The 15,741-nt window shown below is 38.6% G+C and overlaps 1 protein-coding gene across 2 annotated transcripts; it reads right to left on the bottom strand.

The window, feature by feature from the left end:
* Window positions 1-156: 156 nt before the first annotated feature.
* On the bottom strand, window positions 157-4,330 carry SULA (NAD(P)-binding Rossmann-fold superfamily protein). Of its 2 annotated transcripts, none has more exons than XM_078970813.1 (13): window positions 4,124-4,330; window positions 3,971-4,042; window positions 3,432-3,507; window positions 3,148-3,215; window positions 2,850-2,963; window positions 2,704-2,748; window positions 2,396-2,474; window positions 2,221-2,282; window positions 1,990-2,092; window positions 1,839-1,899; window positions 1,618-1,688; window positions 1,394-1,533; window positions 157-450 (listed from the first exon to the last, which is right to left on the bottom strand). In XM_078970813.1, the coding sequence occupies exons 1-13, from the start codon at window positions 4,202-4,204 to the stop codon at window positions 334-336; spliced, it is 1,089 nt and encodes a 362-aa protein (XP_078826939.1). In that variant the 5' UTR covers window positions 4,205-4,330; the 3' UTR covers window positions 157-333. The 2 variants fall into 2 exon arrangements, with proteins under 2 accessions (XP_078826939.1, XP_078826941.1); XM_078970815.1 differs by having other exon boundaries at window positions 2,850-2,968; window positions 3,156-3,215.
* Window positions 4,331-15,741: the final 11,411 nt, after the last annotated feature.

Below are 15,741 nucleotides of genomic sequence, written 5' to 3'. Positions count from 1 at the left end.
TTCAGATTTCTGTTTAAAACCTATAAAACCTTTTAAATATCAGTCACAATAAAAAAAAAACAAACTTATAAAGAGTAAAAGTCATAACGTGGTAAATTTAACTTTTTTTTTTAAACTTTTTTCAAAATAAAAAAGTTAAAACAACATAGATAAAAGTTTCGGGTCAAGAAAGCAAATCATCATATGCAGCATCTTTATGTTTTTGGTTACACAATCCATACAAATACTAACGCACGATGATATTTTTCAATATTATTTTGTATCCAACTTCTTTTGGTTTTGCTTTTTTTGACACAAAAATAATAAAAAATGTGATGGATCTATCGCTGTCAGTCAGACTACAACCTTTTGAGCTAAAATGGCTTTCAATGCTTCTTTGATGTACGGATACTTATACGAAAACCCTAATTCTTTCGCTCTAACAGGCAACACCCTTTGTCCTTCCAAAACCTGCCAAATAAAACATTTTTAGGAATATATATATATATATATATATATATATATATATATATATATATATATATATATATATATATATATTATGTTCCCTTAGGAGTAGTAATGTTCTTAAGGGTTTGACATAATTAATCCTTTTTTATCTATTTTGATATTTTTGATTATTTTTAGGAATCTTTTAATATTTAAAGTTTGATCACAGAGCTTTAAGGAATTGACAACTTTGGTTTTTTTTTAAAAAACTTGCTAATTACAACCCTTATAGTAAACTTGCCTTTTTTCAACTTTGCCCCTTCTTTTTTTTATCCATTTTGACACTTTTGGTCATTGGAATCAAAAAAATTTCATTTTTTAGAAACCTTTTAATATTCAAAGTTTGGCCACAAAACTTTAAGAAATTGACGACTTTGATCCATTTTCTAAAAACTTGCTAATTCAAACCCCTTTAATTTTTTAGCCATTTTGATACTTTTGATTTTGACACTTTTGGTCATTAGAATAAAAAATTTACATTTTTTAGGAACCTTTTAATATTCAAATTTTGGCTACAAAACTTTAAGGAATCGACAATTTTGGTCCATTTTCTAAAAACTTGTTAATTCAAACTCATTTAATTCTTTAGCCATTTTGATACTTTTGATCTTTACAGTCAAAACTTTTACATTTTTTCATAAAAAACACAAAAAACGGCCGATTTTGTCCGCTAGTTTACATTACATGTCTTAATCATTTACAATTTATAATAATCATTGAAACATTAACTACTATATATACTAATTTATTATTTAACCAATAAATAACTTGATAATAAAAAAAAATATTTTCGCTTATTTTACTTTAATAATAACGCAAATTTTCTCCCATTCACATTAATTGCAATCCCAGTCCAGTCCAGTCCAGTCCAAACACAGTAGTACATAAAGGGCTTTATGCTTACCACTATCGCTCCTTCTCCAAGGACCGCTTTGAGAGCAAGGTCAGGCACCGGTAGCCATGACGGCCGCCCCATCACCGCTCCCAAATGTTGGCACATTTCCGCTAGACGGACAGGGTTCGGCGCGGTTCCATTGATCACTCCTGAAATCCAATAATAATACTAATATATAAAAATAATATTTTATAACTTTTATGTTATGTATTGATAAACACATGAATTGTCACCTTTATAAGATGGATTTGATAAGGCTTCACATAACAGATTCACCAGGTCATCTATATGAATCCAGGAAAACCTAACACGTTTCTAAACTTTAGTCTTATATAAATTTTAGATAATAATATATGTGGTTTTATAATTAATTAATTAATTAATAATAACAATTTGCAACAACTTAAAGTTATAAGTTTAATTTAAATCAGTTAATCATAACAAGAGTAAGTACCATTGTTTCCCAGAGCCCAATGGGCCTCCAGCAAACATCATGAAGATAGGAACCATTTTAGCTGCAAACTCACATCAGTAACAACTCATCAAAATGCAAGAAATAGTAATAACACTTTATATTAAAAAAAATTAAAAAAATAAAAAAATACCTAAAGCACCACCATCTTTTCCAAGCACCACCCCAATACGAATAAGCGCAAGTCTAACATCCTTATCAACTGCAAGAGCTTTTCCTTCCCATTCTCTACAAACCTAATCATATAAAATATATATATATATATATATATATATATATATATATATATATATATAAACAAAATTACAAAAATAAAAATCTCATTACTTTTTTGTTAGAATATTTATTTTTTATAATTATTTACCTCGGATAGATAATCATTTCCAGAAGGGCTTTGTTCATCAAACACTTGTGTTTCACTAGTACCTGACTCAAAATAAATAAAGAAATAAATAACATGTGTCACATACTCACGTCACATGATTAGGTAACATAACATAATATAAATCAACTTGTGAAATTACAATTTTGTCCCATACCATAATAGCCAACTGCTGTTGCACTAACCAAAACTTTTGGTCTTGCATCACTTGTGGAGCTATTTATCGAGTCAACAACCTTTATAAAAAGTCAAACAAGCCCATCAAAACAAAGTGCTCGTTCTTTTATACCATTTCCCTTCATTCTCGATTTTGTGGGTCCCACCTTCATTTCTCCTTCTGTGGGACCCGTAAAACGAGAAGGGCAAGTGGTCAAATCTTACTTTCACTGAAAAAAAGGCTGTTTTTTTTTTTTTTAAATACATTTTATAATTGTTTTGTTGGTCTTCTAATTTACAATTAATAACCTTTGAGGTGACTCCAATCCTGCTTTGTTTGATCTCTTTCTTGATCTACAGTTGAAAAAATAAAAAATCATATTATTTATGACACAATGATTTCTATAAACAGTAGAAAAAGTATAATGGTTTAACACTATAGATGGTTTATTTACCTCAGAAGACCATCTTGTACTAATTGGCAATCCAGCCAAATTTACAACTCCAGTTGACTTTTGAATGCAATCTTTCCATTGAGACTCTTCTGCAATTACAATGCCTGGGAAATCCTTCACTACAACCAATAAAGGAGTATTTAGAATTTAGAATTTAAGATGAAAGCAAAGACTTTTAAGAGGGGTTTATAGTAATTGACATTGTTATAAACTTATAATTGAAGATTCATTTTCACAGAAAGTTGAAATTTCCAGAATGAATCAGATATTATGGATTTTTTTTAACAGTAACTATTACCTTCTTACCCGGAAAAATGGACTGAGCTTTAGATCTAGATCGAGTCAAGACACAGATACTATGGTTATCTGCATTCCAGAGTTGATTAAGATTCAGTTACATTTCTATTATGATATAAAGTAAACAAAAAAGTTATATCTGAAACATGCCATGCCACATCAATACTCTGAAGTTGTAAACAACATATCAAAGTTGATACATGGTTATAAGAGCAATCATAAAAATCCAGAATGTAAATCCAAGAGCCTTTGAAACAGATAGAAGGAATCATGGAATATTAATACCTTCATAGAGCCTTTGCACCAATTTACTCCCTATAAAGCCTGTAGCTCCTGTTATTGATACTGTCATCTGGTTACCCTGCAACAAACCCAAGAGGAGATCAGCTTTTCACCAACAACAATGGATTATGGAAGAGTTTGATATTCCTTTTTCTTTTGAAAAGAAAAGAGCTAAGCTTTGACTTTTTCTCATCTTGAAATAGATTGTTATGGCGAATAATTTAGCTTGGAATTTTCGCCAAAAAGTGAAGCATTACAATTTGCATAGTATATATGACTTGAGGAATTGTTCGATTTCTATGGCTGGAAAGTTATGAAGTTAAGAATTCAAAGTAAGTAGACTTGTAAACGCTAGTTTAAGGCCAAAATGTAGCTCCAACTTCCATATATCCGAATGATATTTTCTTAATTGTTCAAACGATGAAGTGATTTAAAAATTCATACAACTACTTCAACTGAATAATCATCTCCTTCGATTCTCTTCATAGAATTTACAATCAATGTGTCGATGATGGATTAGTAAATGCAGAAAACTCATTCACCTTAACCGACTGAGACGAGTCATTGACGTCGGTTTTAACACACCAAACCCTAACTCTTCTGAATTCACTCACCTGAAACAGAAAAAGAAAACTAACCCTAACACATCAATTTCGACAACGTAAAATACAAATCCAGATAGAGGGAGATGATACCGAAGTCGGTTGAGGAGAAGAGTGAAGAGAAGGAGAAATTGAGGTTCTCCAAGTCAGAGCAGAAGCTCCACAGAGCTCCATTGATTTCAGCAGAGTAACGTGTGTGAGAATTTTGTGGTGTCGAGTGGGAAGATGCAGGGTTTTTTGTGCTGCTGGAGCTGGTGGTCACGGTGGGCAACAATGGTGGATTGGTCATCGTGTTTGCATTCGAGCCACATTTTAATTGCATTTCTTCATATCTTATTGTGGTACCCACACTTGTTCACTTGTTTAATTTGTATACTTAATTTAGCAAAATCAAGGTAGTGTCGACCTATTTGTTAATAATAAGAGATTCATTAAATTATATTTTGGTAATTTTTGTATCATCCAAGAATCATAAATTTCAAATTAAGAAGAAAAAAAAACATCAAGTACTCATATGATACACATCAATAATGATCGTCAGACGAGATGACATACTGGTACAATACCCCTTTGCAAAAACCATCATGAAATGCATTTTCAAATGGTGCAACTAGGAGTGCAAACGAGCCAAGCTACTCGTGAGCTACTTGGGATTGGATCGCTAAAAGCTCGACTCGAAACCGATTTTAGACGAGCGGCTCGAGCTTAATATTAAGCTCATTTATTAAACGAGCTCGAGCGCGAGCCTATGTCACTAAGCTCGATTAGGCTTGCGAGCCTAAACGAGCCTTTATATAATATAATTTCTTATTTTTTTTACATATTAAAATAAAAACATATTTGTGGATTAGGAATTTATGGTATTAGTAAACGAGCTTCTTAACGAGCTCGAACCGAAATTAAGCTTATTTAGGCAAGTCAAACAAAAAACGAGCCAAGCCCGAGCCCGAGTCGAGCTTGTATAATTATTTACGAGCTCGAGTCGAGCTCAGTACAAGAAGCTCAAATCGAGTCAAGCTCGATCTCGAGCCTCTTAGAACTTAAACGAGCTCGAGCCGAGTCTGGCCAGGCTCGGGCTCGACTCGGCTCGTTTGCAACCCTAGGTGCAACGTGCCGCAAATCAACTTCAGCACAGTGTTGGATGTGATGTGCTTGATTATGCCTCGAGTTAGGGAAACTACCCAAAGAAAATGAAAAGACTAGTAGTTATCTATCATGGTATCATTTGGAGCATTTAAAAGGTGAGAACGAAAGACTTTTTAACAATAAGATGGTGTGTACTACAAAAGTGGCAGATATAATCAAGTCAATGACTTTCCTTTGGTTCAAACACATGGGCAAAAACGGAAATCTGAATTAGGCTGAATAGAACACCCTTCCTTTCTATAACTTGTAATTTGTTTCGCTTTGTTTGCATTTATTGTTTTCCTTGTGTTGTAATTTCTCTCCTAGCACGTTGTTAGGGGTAGTTTTTTGGCTTTAATATATATCTTTATTTGTCGGTTAAAAAAATCTATTTTTTCAACGGGTATAGTAATTAGTTGTTTGTTTCAGACGTACCATTCACGCATGCTTACATACATTTAAAAATGGGAAAATGAAATATATATATATATATATATATATATATATATATATATATATATATATATATATATATATTGGTAAGATAGTTATCATTTTGTATATGTTTAGTCATTCATGGTGTGTGTGTTAAATAAGTCTTTATACTTTATCTTTTCATACATAGTCCTTCAGACCGATTCTACATGTTTTGTTGATGTGGAAACTATGTGGCATAAATGACAATTAAATGGCATCTTATGTGGCCTAGTTAATGCTTATAAACGAATATTTACACAAGAAATCAAGATGAATCAATTTTGGCCTAGAAGAAGGAGGATGTCGACCGGCTCATGGATTTCGAATGGTTCAAGCAACTACAGAGTAGATAATGAAATCCTTTATGATTGTTTACTCCCTATACGAATTTGTACCTCCAAGATCAAAGATAACCCTGGAAAGAAATTTAGATGTGCCCTAACCCATTGGTAATTACCGATTTTGATTTTATTTGTCAAAATACATCATTTTGGTATTCAATTTCACCTTCTTATCTTCTTGTTTTTCGTTTTTATTACTAAAGAAACCAAGAAAAAGTGAAAATTTTGGGAATGGATTGATGAAGAACCTGTGAATATGAAGCCTAATGTAGAATATATATATATATATATATATATATATATATATATATATATATATATATATATATATATATATATATATATATATATATGCTTTTAGAGGTTGTAGAGAACGTGGCAATTGTTAGGAAAAAAGTGAAAGAACTGAATCTTATGTTTCCAGTAATGGTTTTCTATTGGTTCTTGTCTTAATTGTTAAGCTTATGTATCGAGGTTTATGTAATGGTATAAATGATGGGTTTTATGCATAAGAACAATCATATGTGCTCATACAAACCCTAATGCTTGGATCTAGGTTTCTCTATAGTACATGCAATGAATCCAAGACTTGCAACCCTATATCTAACATGTATAATTCGAAATTAACATTATAAGAACAGATCTAAGTGTTTACCTCTTTAAAATTGCTTGGAATCCTTTAAATCTTCTTGATCTTGAGCTTAGAGTCACAATTGTAACTCCTCTAATGGTTCACAAACCCCACAAGCAAGAAGGCTATTAAGAGAGAGGAGGAAGAACACTAAAAATCGGCCCTAGGGTTTCTTTTTGGAGTCAAGCATCCGAAAATTGCATCCAAGGGTCTCTATTTATAGTGTATGCTGCTAGGGTTTCAGTCTAAACCCTAATGGACAACTTAGTCACCAAGCAGCCCATGCAACCTTCTATATTAGGGCCTTTGGATGAAAATATGATGGATCCCCATCATAATTTCGTTCCCCCTTGGTCCATTAGGTTTCCTAGCCCAAAACTCAACTATCATATATTTGACAGTTTATGCCCCTTTATTTAATTATTCTCTTCTAGTCACCAAATTAATTCCTAATTAATTTATGATCAATACTAATTAAATAAAAATGATTTCTCTTTTAATATATTATTCTTATAATATATTAATAAACCATAATATCCTCTCACTTTCTTAAATAACCTTGTCAAGTTGCTTTGGTGAAGGCAACCCAAAAGGACCATGCATAACCGGGTCAAGTACATACCAAATATAGTTACGGACTTAGACACTAATCCAAGAGTCTCCCACTTGGATAAGTCTAGTACTATACCTCACATATGACTTTAGGATCCGATTAGCAATCGTAGCTCTTACATGTCGTTGTCAACTCTAATCAGTAACTCATCCTTCAGATAAGGGATCGTATAATCCTCTGTTCTAGATATCACACTGACAATACTTATTGTCCAACACTTGTTTCTCAATCTTCGATTTTTTCGACATAGAATTTATTTGAACACATCAACTCCATTCTGACCGGGCACGGCACATAAGTCAAACCAAATCATCAAGTGGCCAAGATATCACCTTTATTCTCATACAATAAAAGGAACAGATTAACTTCGACTCATATGCATCTATTTTTTACCAATTAAATCATGCACAACAATGTGTTTTATAACATCAAGTTACTAATGCATTTACACATCATCAACGCATAACCAATCAGTAAATAATAACCATATCTCTAAGCTTTAAGACTATATGATATTATCGCTTTGCGATCACTTTAGGTAAAACACCAAGAAGTGATACCAGCAAACGCGGGGTTATTCCAATGCTCAAATCATATTCATAAGCACTCATGAACTTTGCAGCAAACCTTTGCTATGTTCAAAACCCTTTTAGACAATCTACAAACAATTCATGACAGTCTTCATTCACATCTACTTCCAAAATATGAACGACTGTGGATTGTTCAAATAATCTTATTATTAAGGAAGTCAAAACATGCAAAATTGAAACAATAGATAAATAACCAACACAAGATATTAGCTTTACTCATAAATAACACAACTTTATTTATTCATCAAATGTCAAGTACAAATTATCTATTACACGTTTCATATCTATCTAATCTAAACTCATATCATCCTTCAGCCCAATGATCATAGCGTGTTGCGAGTGCTTGACCCTACTCAGTCCCTTCGTAAGGGGATCTGCTGGGTTTTCTTTTGACGATACTCTCTTTACAACCCTCTTCTACCCGATGTCTGATAAAGTGGTATTTTTTGTCGATATGTCGAGATATGCCATGATCCCTCGGTTCCTTGGTTAAGGCAACCACTCCTTCATTATCACAGAAAATTTCCATCGACTCCTTTATGGATGGCACAACTCCAAGGTCTCCAATGAAGTTCTTTAACCATATAGCCTCCTTTGACGTTTCACTTGCCGCAATGTACTCTGATTCACACGTTGAATCAGCTACAGTCTCCTGCTTGGAACTTTTGCAAGTTACTGCTCCTCCGTTAAGGGTAAAGACCCAGCCCGACTGCGATCGGTACCTATCCCGGTCCATCTAAAAACTAGTGTCACTGTACCCTGGTACCCTTAAGTCATCACTCCCACCAAGGACTAGAAACCATTCCTTGGTCCTTCGTAGGTACTTAAGAATATTCTTAACGACAATCCAATAAGCTCTACCAGGATTCCCTTGATATTTGCTGACCATGCTCAAAGCAAAGGCCACATCTTGGTGAGTACGAGTCATAGCGTACATGATAGAACCTACTGCAGAAGCGTAAGGTACTCGGCTCACATCAGCTATCTCTGCCTCTGTACTCGCACTCTGAGTCTTACTCAGCTTGGTATTACTTTGGATTGGCAACTCCCCTTTCTTTTAATTTTCCATACTAAAACGATTTAGTACCTTATCCAAGTATGTATCCTGACTGAGTCTTATCAGTCTCTTTTCCCTATTTCTCACTATCCTTATTCCCAGAATATAAGTAGCCTCTCCGAGGTCCTTCATAGCGAAACATTTCCCAAGCCAGGACTTGACCTCCTGCAAGGTTAGGACATCGTTTCCTATGAGTAGTATGTCATCAACATACAATACGAGGAAGCTCACTATACTCCCACTGGCTTTGACATATACACAAGATTCATCTTCGCTTCGTAGAAAGCCAAACTCTTTAACTTTCTCGTCAAAACAAAGACTCCATCTGCGAGACGCTTGTTTCAATCCATAAATGGGTTTCTCAAGCTTTCACACTCTATTTGGATGCTTCGCATCGACAAAACCCTCTAGCTGATTCATGTATACATCCTCAACCAACTTTCCATTTAGGAAAGCGGTTTTCACATCCATTTGCCATATTTCATAATCATGAAATGCAGTTATTGCAAGCATTACCCTAATAGACTTTATCTTCGCAACTAGTGAGAAGGTCTCATCATAGTCAACTCTAGGAGTTTGAGTAAAGCCCTTCGCAACCAACCACGATTTATAAGTGTGCACTTTCCCATCCATGTCTGTCTTCTTCTTGAAGATCCACTTGCACCCAACTGTCTTACGACCCGGTACATTATCAACCACATACTCACCATTACCCTTTACACGCATGGACTGATGGGAAGTTTCTCAAACTCCCAACCCTGAACTACTCAATCCGTCAACGCTGAACTACCTCCTTTCCTTCTCAGAAATCATATACTCGATCTGGAATTGCGTGCTCTTACCCTTATACAGTCGGAGGATTCTCCCCCAATTCGATCCTGCTTACGCCTCGATGCTCAATGAAGAGAAATCCCAATCCTTTCTACCATAATCAATCCGCTGAGGAATCCCAAGCTTACCATAACTAAGGATCTAACCTGACCATTCTAAAACTTATACGGCTCCAAAATAGCGAGACATACCGAGTCCCTCCAAGGCATGCTACAGATACTGCACCCTAAGTAACCTTCTTCGATACAACCCATCCCTTAACTACTAACCAAATATCTAAGGTATGCAAATGGCATATAACTCAATCACAATCAAACCGCTCAAATGAAATGCTCATACAGATAATGATGCAGAACCATAACAATATAATCATGCACAAAATAAAAGAACCGAAAACGAAAGTCGCATACCTGCAACGTCCGGCACTGCTCGCGTCTCCAAAGTAGCCATCTGAAAAGCCTTGCCTCCTACCGCAGGCGCCTCCGCACGGCCCTGACGACCGTCTGTGATCCTCAAAGTTGCAGGGGCAGGTACCATCACCCATCCTGCTGAAAGCAAACTGGGGCACTAGGCCTTCTTGTGGCCCCGCTTATTTCAGTGAAAACATATCAAGTCTGATCCCTAGGTGATGGTAACAGTACAATCTCTGCTAAAATGACCAGTCCGACCGCACCTGAAGCAGCCAGACTCACCACCACTAGCACTCTTGCACGCGCCCCCGTGTGTCCTACCACACTTTCCGCATCGACTGCGGTCATGATGATCCCTCGATCTTGAATCCGATCCCTTGGGCCTTTTGACCGAACTCGCGGCTACCTGAACCTCATCCGGCTTCCTCTTCCGGATCTGCTCCAAATCAATTTCCCTCTCCCTGGACCGAGAAATCATATCTTCCAGTGTCTTACAACCGGACTTGCTCACGAACTCCCGGATGTCATCCCTCAGCATCTCATGATATCGTGCCTTCTTCATCTCCTCATCCATGACATACTGCGGAACAAGAAAGGCTCTCTCCCTGAACTTGGCGGTGATCTTCGCCACAGTCTCAGTAGTCTGCGTCAAATCCTGAAATTCCCGGGCTAACTGTTGCACCTCAATAATCGGCAAAAACTCCGCTTTGAACCTAGCTGAGAAATCACTCCAAGTCATCGCGCGTCCAACGCGGCATCATCACCCAAAGCATGACCAATCTCTTCCCACCAATCCCTCGCTCTGTCCTTCAGAAGACAGGAAGCGAGTATGACCTTGTCCTCCTCAGGACACCGGCTCGTACGGAATGCGTTGGCAACATCAGCCAACCATCTGCTACTAGCGATGGGGTCCCTAGCCCCATGATAATCTGGTGCCCCGCTAGCCCTGAACTCCAGAAATGTCAAGGTACGTGCTCCCAACAAAGCCATTATCTCAGTACGGAAGGCTCCCAGCCTCTCATCCAAAATCTCCAATATACCCTCCTTGACCGTGCCAAAGATCACAGGGGTTTGAGCTAGAATACTGCGCGTAACCTCGGCTGATATCAACTCTCTCATCCGCTCCTCGAGCTGCTCGACCCCTAAACCCGAGCCCAATCCCTCTCCAGCGCCTGATCCGCCCGTTGGTCCCTCTTGCAATGTCACCATACTGAAACATATAACATAACCATTATCAGAATACTCCTCACTGCTGCAAGACCAAACATACTCACTACCAGGTTCCCGGTCTTGTCTCGGCCTTTCCCGAATCGAGTACGGATCCTCTGCTTTCAGTAGTACGGGCCCATACTACCTTCCACATCTATCCGTACTTTCCTCAAGAACTGCTTTGACTCCACCAGGTCCCTTTTCTACTACTACTGCTCCCAACACTACCTCATCCTAGGCTTACCCTAGGGAAACCTTTGACTCAACTCAAACCAGTCCTTAGCTGCTGAAGGCCTCCTCACAATGCCAGTTAGCCATTACCTGGATTCCATCACATGTGACGAGGCTCAAAAAATCCTTCAAGTAAAAGACTCATTCCTACAACGGTTGGACTCAAACAAGAGCTGCGTAATAGGACCAAATCCAAAACTCTGAGATTATTCAACCCTGATCACATGTTACGTGACGTATCCACCTAATGGCTAACTCCCATCACTTAGAATTCCACAATGCACAAAGCAAGCAACATTCAAACAAGGGAAAATCTAACCATAACATACTTAAATCATATTCACATAGCAAGAAGCTGAACTAGCATGAAACACAACTCATAAACTCAGGCATAACCTAATCAGGCTATCCTACTACTGACTATTTAGCACTATCATGCAGATCAAAAGCACATATAACAGGCACATAAGGCATCCTCCCTAGATCCTTAGTCCTAATCTAGCATGCTGTTCTATTAACTGATAATCAAATCATAAACTCGTATGGGTATTTTGGGGTACTTACTTGAGCTCGGTTGATTGCATGCACCACACCTCTTTTCTCTTTTCAAAGTTCTTTTCTTTCTGAATTCTTTTTACTTTTCTAAAACCATTTTCTTTCTCAAAACTCTTTTTACAAAACTGTCTTTCCATTTTGAAAACTTCTTTACCAATTCCCCAGTTTGAGTTCAGACACACCCGAGAGCATGTCCGAATCCCTCAAACCAAGGCTCTAATACCAACTTGTAATGACCCAAAATTTTAGACCAAAAATTTCTTTTAATAAATCACTACTTAAAGTAAAATCATCATTTCCAAAACATAATATGAGTATAAGTTTTCAAAACACATGTTATTATCAGAGTAAACATTCCCAGGCTGTCTAATCTATGGTGTGTGCCATGCGATCACCCCGAGCTCTTCCCTCCGCTACCGGAAGTACCTGAAACCAAAACTGAAAACCGTAAGCATGAAGCTTAGTGAGTTCCCCACCCTACCACATACCATGCATAACCACATACTGCACATACTGGGCCATGCCCGCTATCTTGGGCCTCGCCCGCTTCAACGGCCCCGCCGCTCCAGGCCCCGCCTGGCTTCGAGCCCCGCTCGGATACAGATCTGTTTTACTTAGGCCTCGCCTGTCACAGGGCCTCGCCCACCAACAAATAATAACACATACACATTTCAAAACACATAACTAAACACATGCAACTGGTTCTGTCCTAAGGCCTCGCCTATCCTGGGCCTCGCCCATGTCCTGCTACTGATGAGTCATGGAACCTCGTCCACGCTCCTAATGGTAGTGAGGTACGGGCCTAGCCCACTCTCACTCTTGTTCTAGTTTGGGCCTCGCCCATATTCTGCTACTAATGAGATATGGAACCCCATCCACACTCTGCTATTGGTGAGATACGGGACCTCGCCCACACTCACCTCCCTACCAGGAACATACATGTATCACACAGACAACAAGTATAATCTAGCATGCAAACGAATCCTTGGGCACCCGCCCGTTATTACTGGACCTCGTCCTGAATATCATACTAGCATACTGTGCCTAGGGCTAACCCCCGGGTCTTCTACTCATAACTACATGGGCCGGCATTGTGGCCTTAGACCCATTCACACAAAGGGAAACTCACCTGCACTGGCTGAACTTGCTGATGATCTCACTAGCTGCTGCCCGACAACTCACAGAACTCCTGCTCCCCTTGCTCCCCGAACTACCAATATCAATGCAACACTAAGTCTAACTGACCCCCGAAAGACAACCAAGTCAACCCTGGTCCAAGGTCAAAGTCCTGGTCAAATTCAACCTTCCAGGTCAACCCTACTCGCTGAGTCACCCTACTGACTCGCCGAGTTCAAAATGATCTGATTCCCTCCATTCGCGACTCGACTTGCCGAGTCTACCGATTTCTGAGTCCTATCCTGTCCAACTCACTGAGTCTCCACCCGACTCACTGCTTCGAGTCTCAACTCGAAGGGTTTGGGGTTTCGCGACCTGACTCGCCAAGTCCAAGAACAGACTCGCCGAGTACAAGGAAATCTTCATACGACTCAACGAGTTGTTCATCCCACTCGTCGAGTTTCTCCACAACTTCATGCTACTCTCCGAGTCCACTCAAAGGACTCGCCGAGTCCCTTCAGTTCTCCTTACATGCAGAGGACTTTTGAGTCATGCATGGACTCCAAACTGTAGATCTACCCTTCCCAAGCCTATTCCCCATGTAAAGTTGTAAACTTTACGTGTAGAGAAGGAGATCTAGGCAAAATATGCCATAAACTAGGGTTTAAGGCCAAGGGGCTTCAAAATCAATTCAAGGGTTGATACATTACGGGGTTTTTGATCAAAATAAGCATGAATCTAAGGTAACAACCTCAGATCTGAACCCCTAGCTCGAAAGGTCACTCTAATGCCATGAATGCCCAAATAAACACATAGATCTAGGTGCAAAGAAGGGAAAATAGCAGCTTGTTACCTCCAAGATGAACACCACTGAAGTAGATCTCGGATCTACACCTCCTCCTTTGAAGCAACCTACTTGATCTTCAAGTTCCTTTCCCAAAGTTCTTTCCTCCAAGCTTTATCTCTCAAATAATGGAAGCTCTTACGAAATCAAGGGTGCACTGGTTCTCTAGGGTGATATGGGGGCTGAGGGAGGGACATAACACCCTTTAAATAGGGTACAACTCCCGGGATTAGGGTCTTCCCCGTTTGGACTAGACTCGCCGAGTCACCTTGGCCGACTCGCCGAGTCGGCCGCTTACTCCTCGACCCGGATCCCGCTCGGACTCGCCGAGTCCCTCCTTTAACTCGCCGAGTCTACCCTTAAAATTAGGGCTTTTCTTTCCTTTCTTGGCCTTCAAAACTTTGGGTGTTACAACATGATGTTTGAGACAAATGAATAATTGATACCACACTTTTAGTAAAAAATTGTAGCTTAAAGCTCCTGGAATTGTTTGTTGATGAAATGGCACCCTTCATATGTTGTTAGGGGCAGTAGCCCGTTGCTAGATGCCAGCTACCGTCTATGTTAGTCTATAATGAATCGTGTGTAAGTGGGAGATTGTTGGATCTATATGCCCAAGAATCATTATGGAGTGATATTGCTAATAATATATGATCCTATAGAGTAGGGATAAGAGTGGGTCCAAACCCGAACCGATAGACCCGGACCCGTAAAACTCGGGAACTGGTTAACGAGATTTTGTAGGATCGGAAATCGGACCGGTATATAGGAACCAGTTCCGGTTCGGTTCCGGGTAAAGTGGGTCTAGAACCGGAAAACCCGAAAAATATCAAAGTGGGTCTAGAACTGGAAAACCCGGGAAAACAAGAATTTTTTGGTAATTACTTAATGGTTGAACTTTGAAAATTTTCAACTTTGATATCCCAAATTCAGGGGACCGTAGTTGAATGTTAAACCAAAAATGACAAAATTATAGCCTAAAATCATGTACAAATTCTAAACTACATGTTGCAAAAAAAAACTCATGATAATTCGACTTCAAACGAATTAGATATGTATATTTTAAAATTTCACAGAATACAAAAAAAAAGCTGAAAAAAATCGCAGCTTTGATATCCCAACTTTGGGATACTATAAATCAATGAATATGAAACCAGAAATGACAAAATTATAGTTCAAAATCATGTAAAAACTTTGTACTACACTTTGGAAAAACCGCATGCTATTCCGACTTCAAATGAATTTGGCATGCATGTTTTTAAACTATCATATAATCAAATGAGTTCGCCCCTTGCAGTTGGTCAAATAGATCGTCTATGCGAGGCAGAGGGTAACGATTTTTGACCGTCAGTTTGTTGAGTTCTCTGTAGTCGATACACATACGGAATGATCCGTCTTTCTTCTTAACGAACAAGACCGGTGCTCCCCAAGGTGAGAAGCTTGGTCTTATGAAGCCCTTGCTGAGCAGTTCGTTAAGTTGACCAGATAATTCCTGCATCTCTGCTGGTGCTAAGCGGTAGGGCGACTTGGCTACTGGGGTAGCTCTTGGGACTAAGTCGATTCTGAACTCGACCTGTCGTTGCGGAGGTAATCCAGGTAGTTCTTCTGGGAAAATGTCGGGGAAGTCGCTCACTACTGGAATGTTCTTTAGTTCTTTCGTTTCGAGGTTCGTGTCGACGAC

The sequence above is a fragment of the Lactuca saligna genome, chromosome 8 (assembly GCF_052625555.1).
Source record: "Lactuca saligna cultivar CGN05327 chromosome 8, ASM5262555v1, whole genome shotgun sequence".
Lineage (NCBI taxonomy): Eukaryota > Viridiplantae > Streptophyta > Magnoliopsida > Asterales > Asteraceae > Lactuca > Lactuca saligna.
This window is presented reverse-complemented; position numbering and strand designations above follow the sequence as displayed.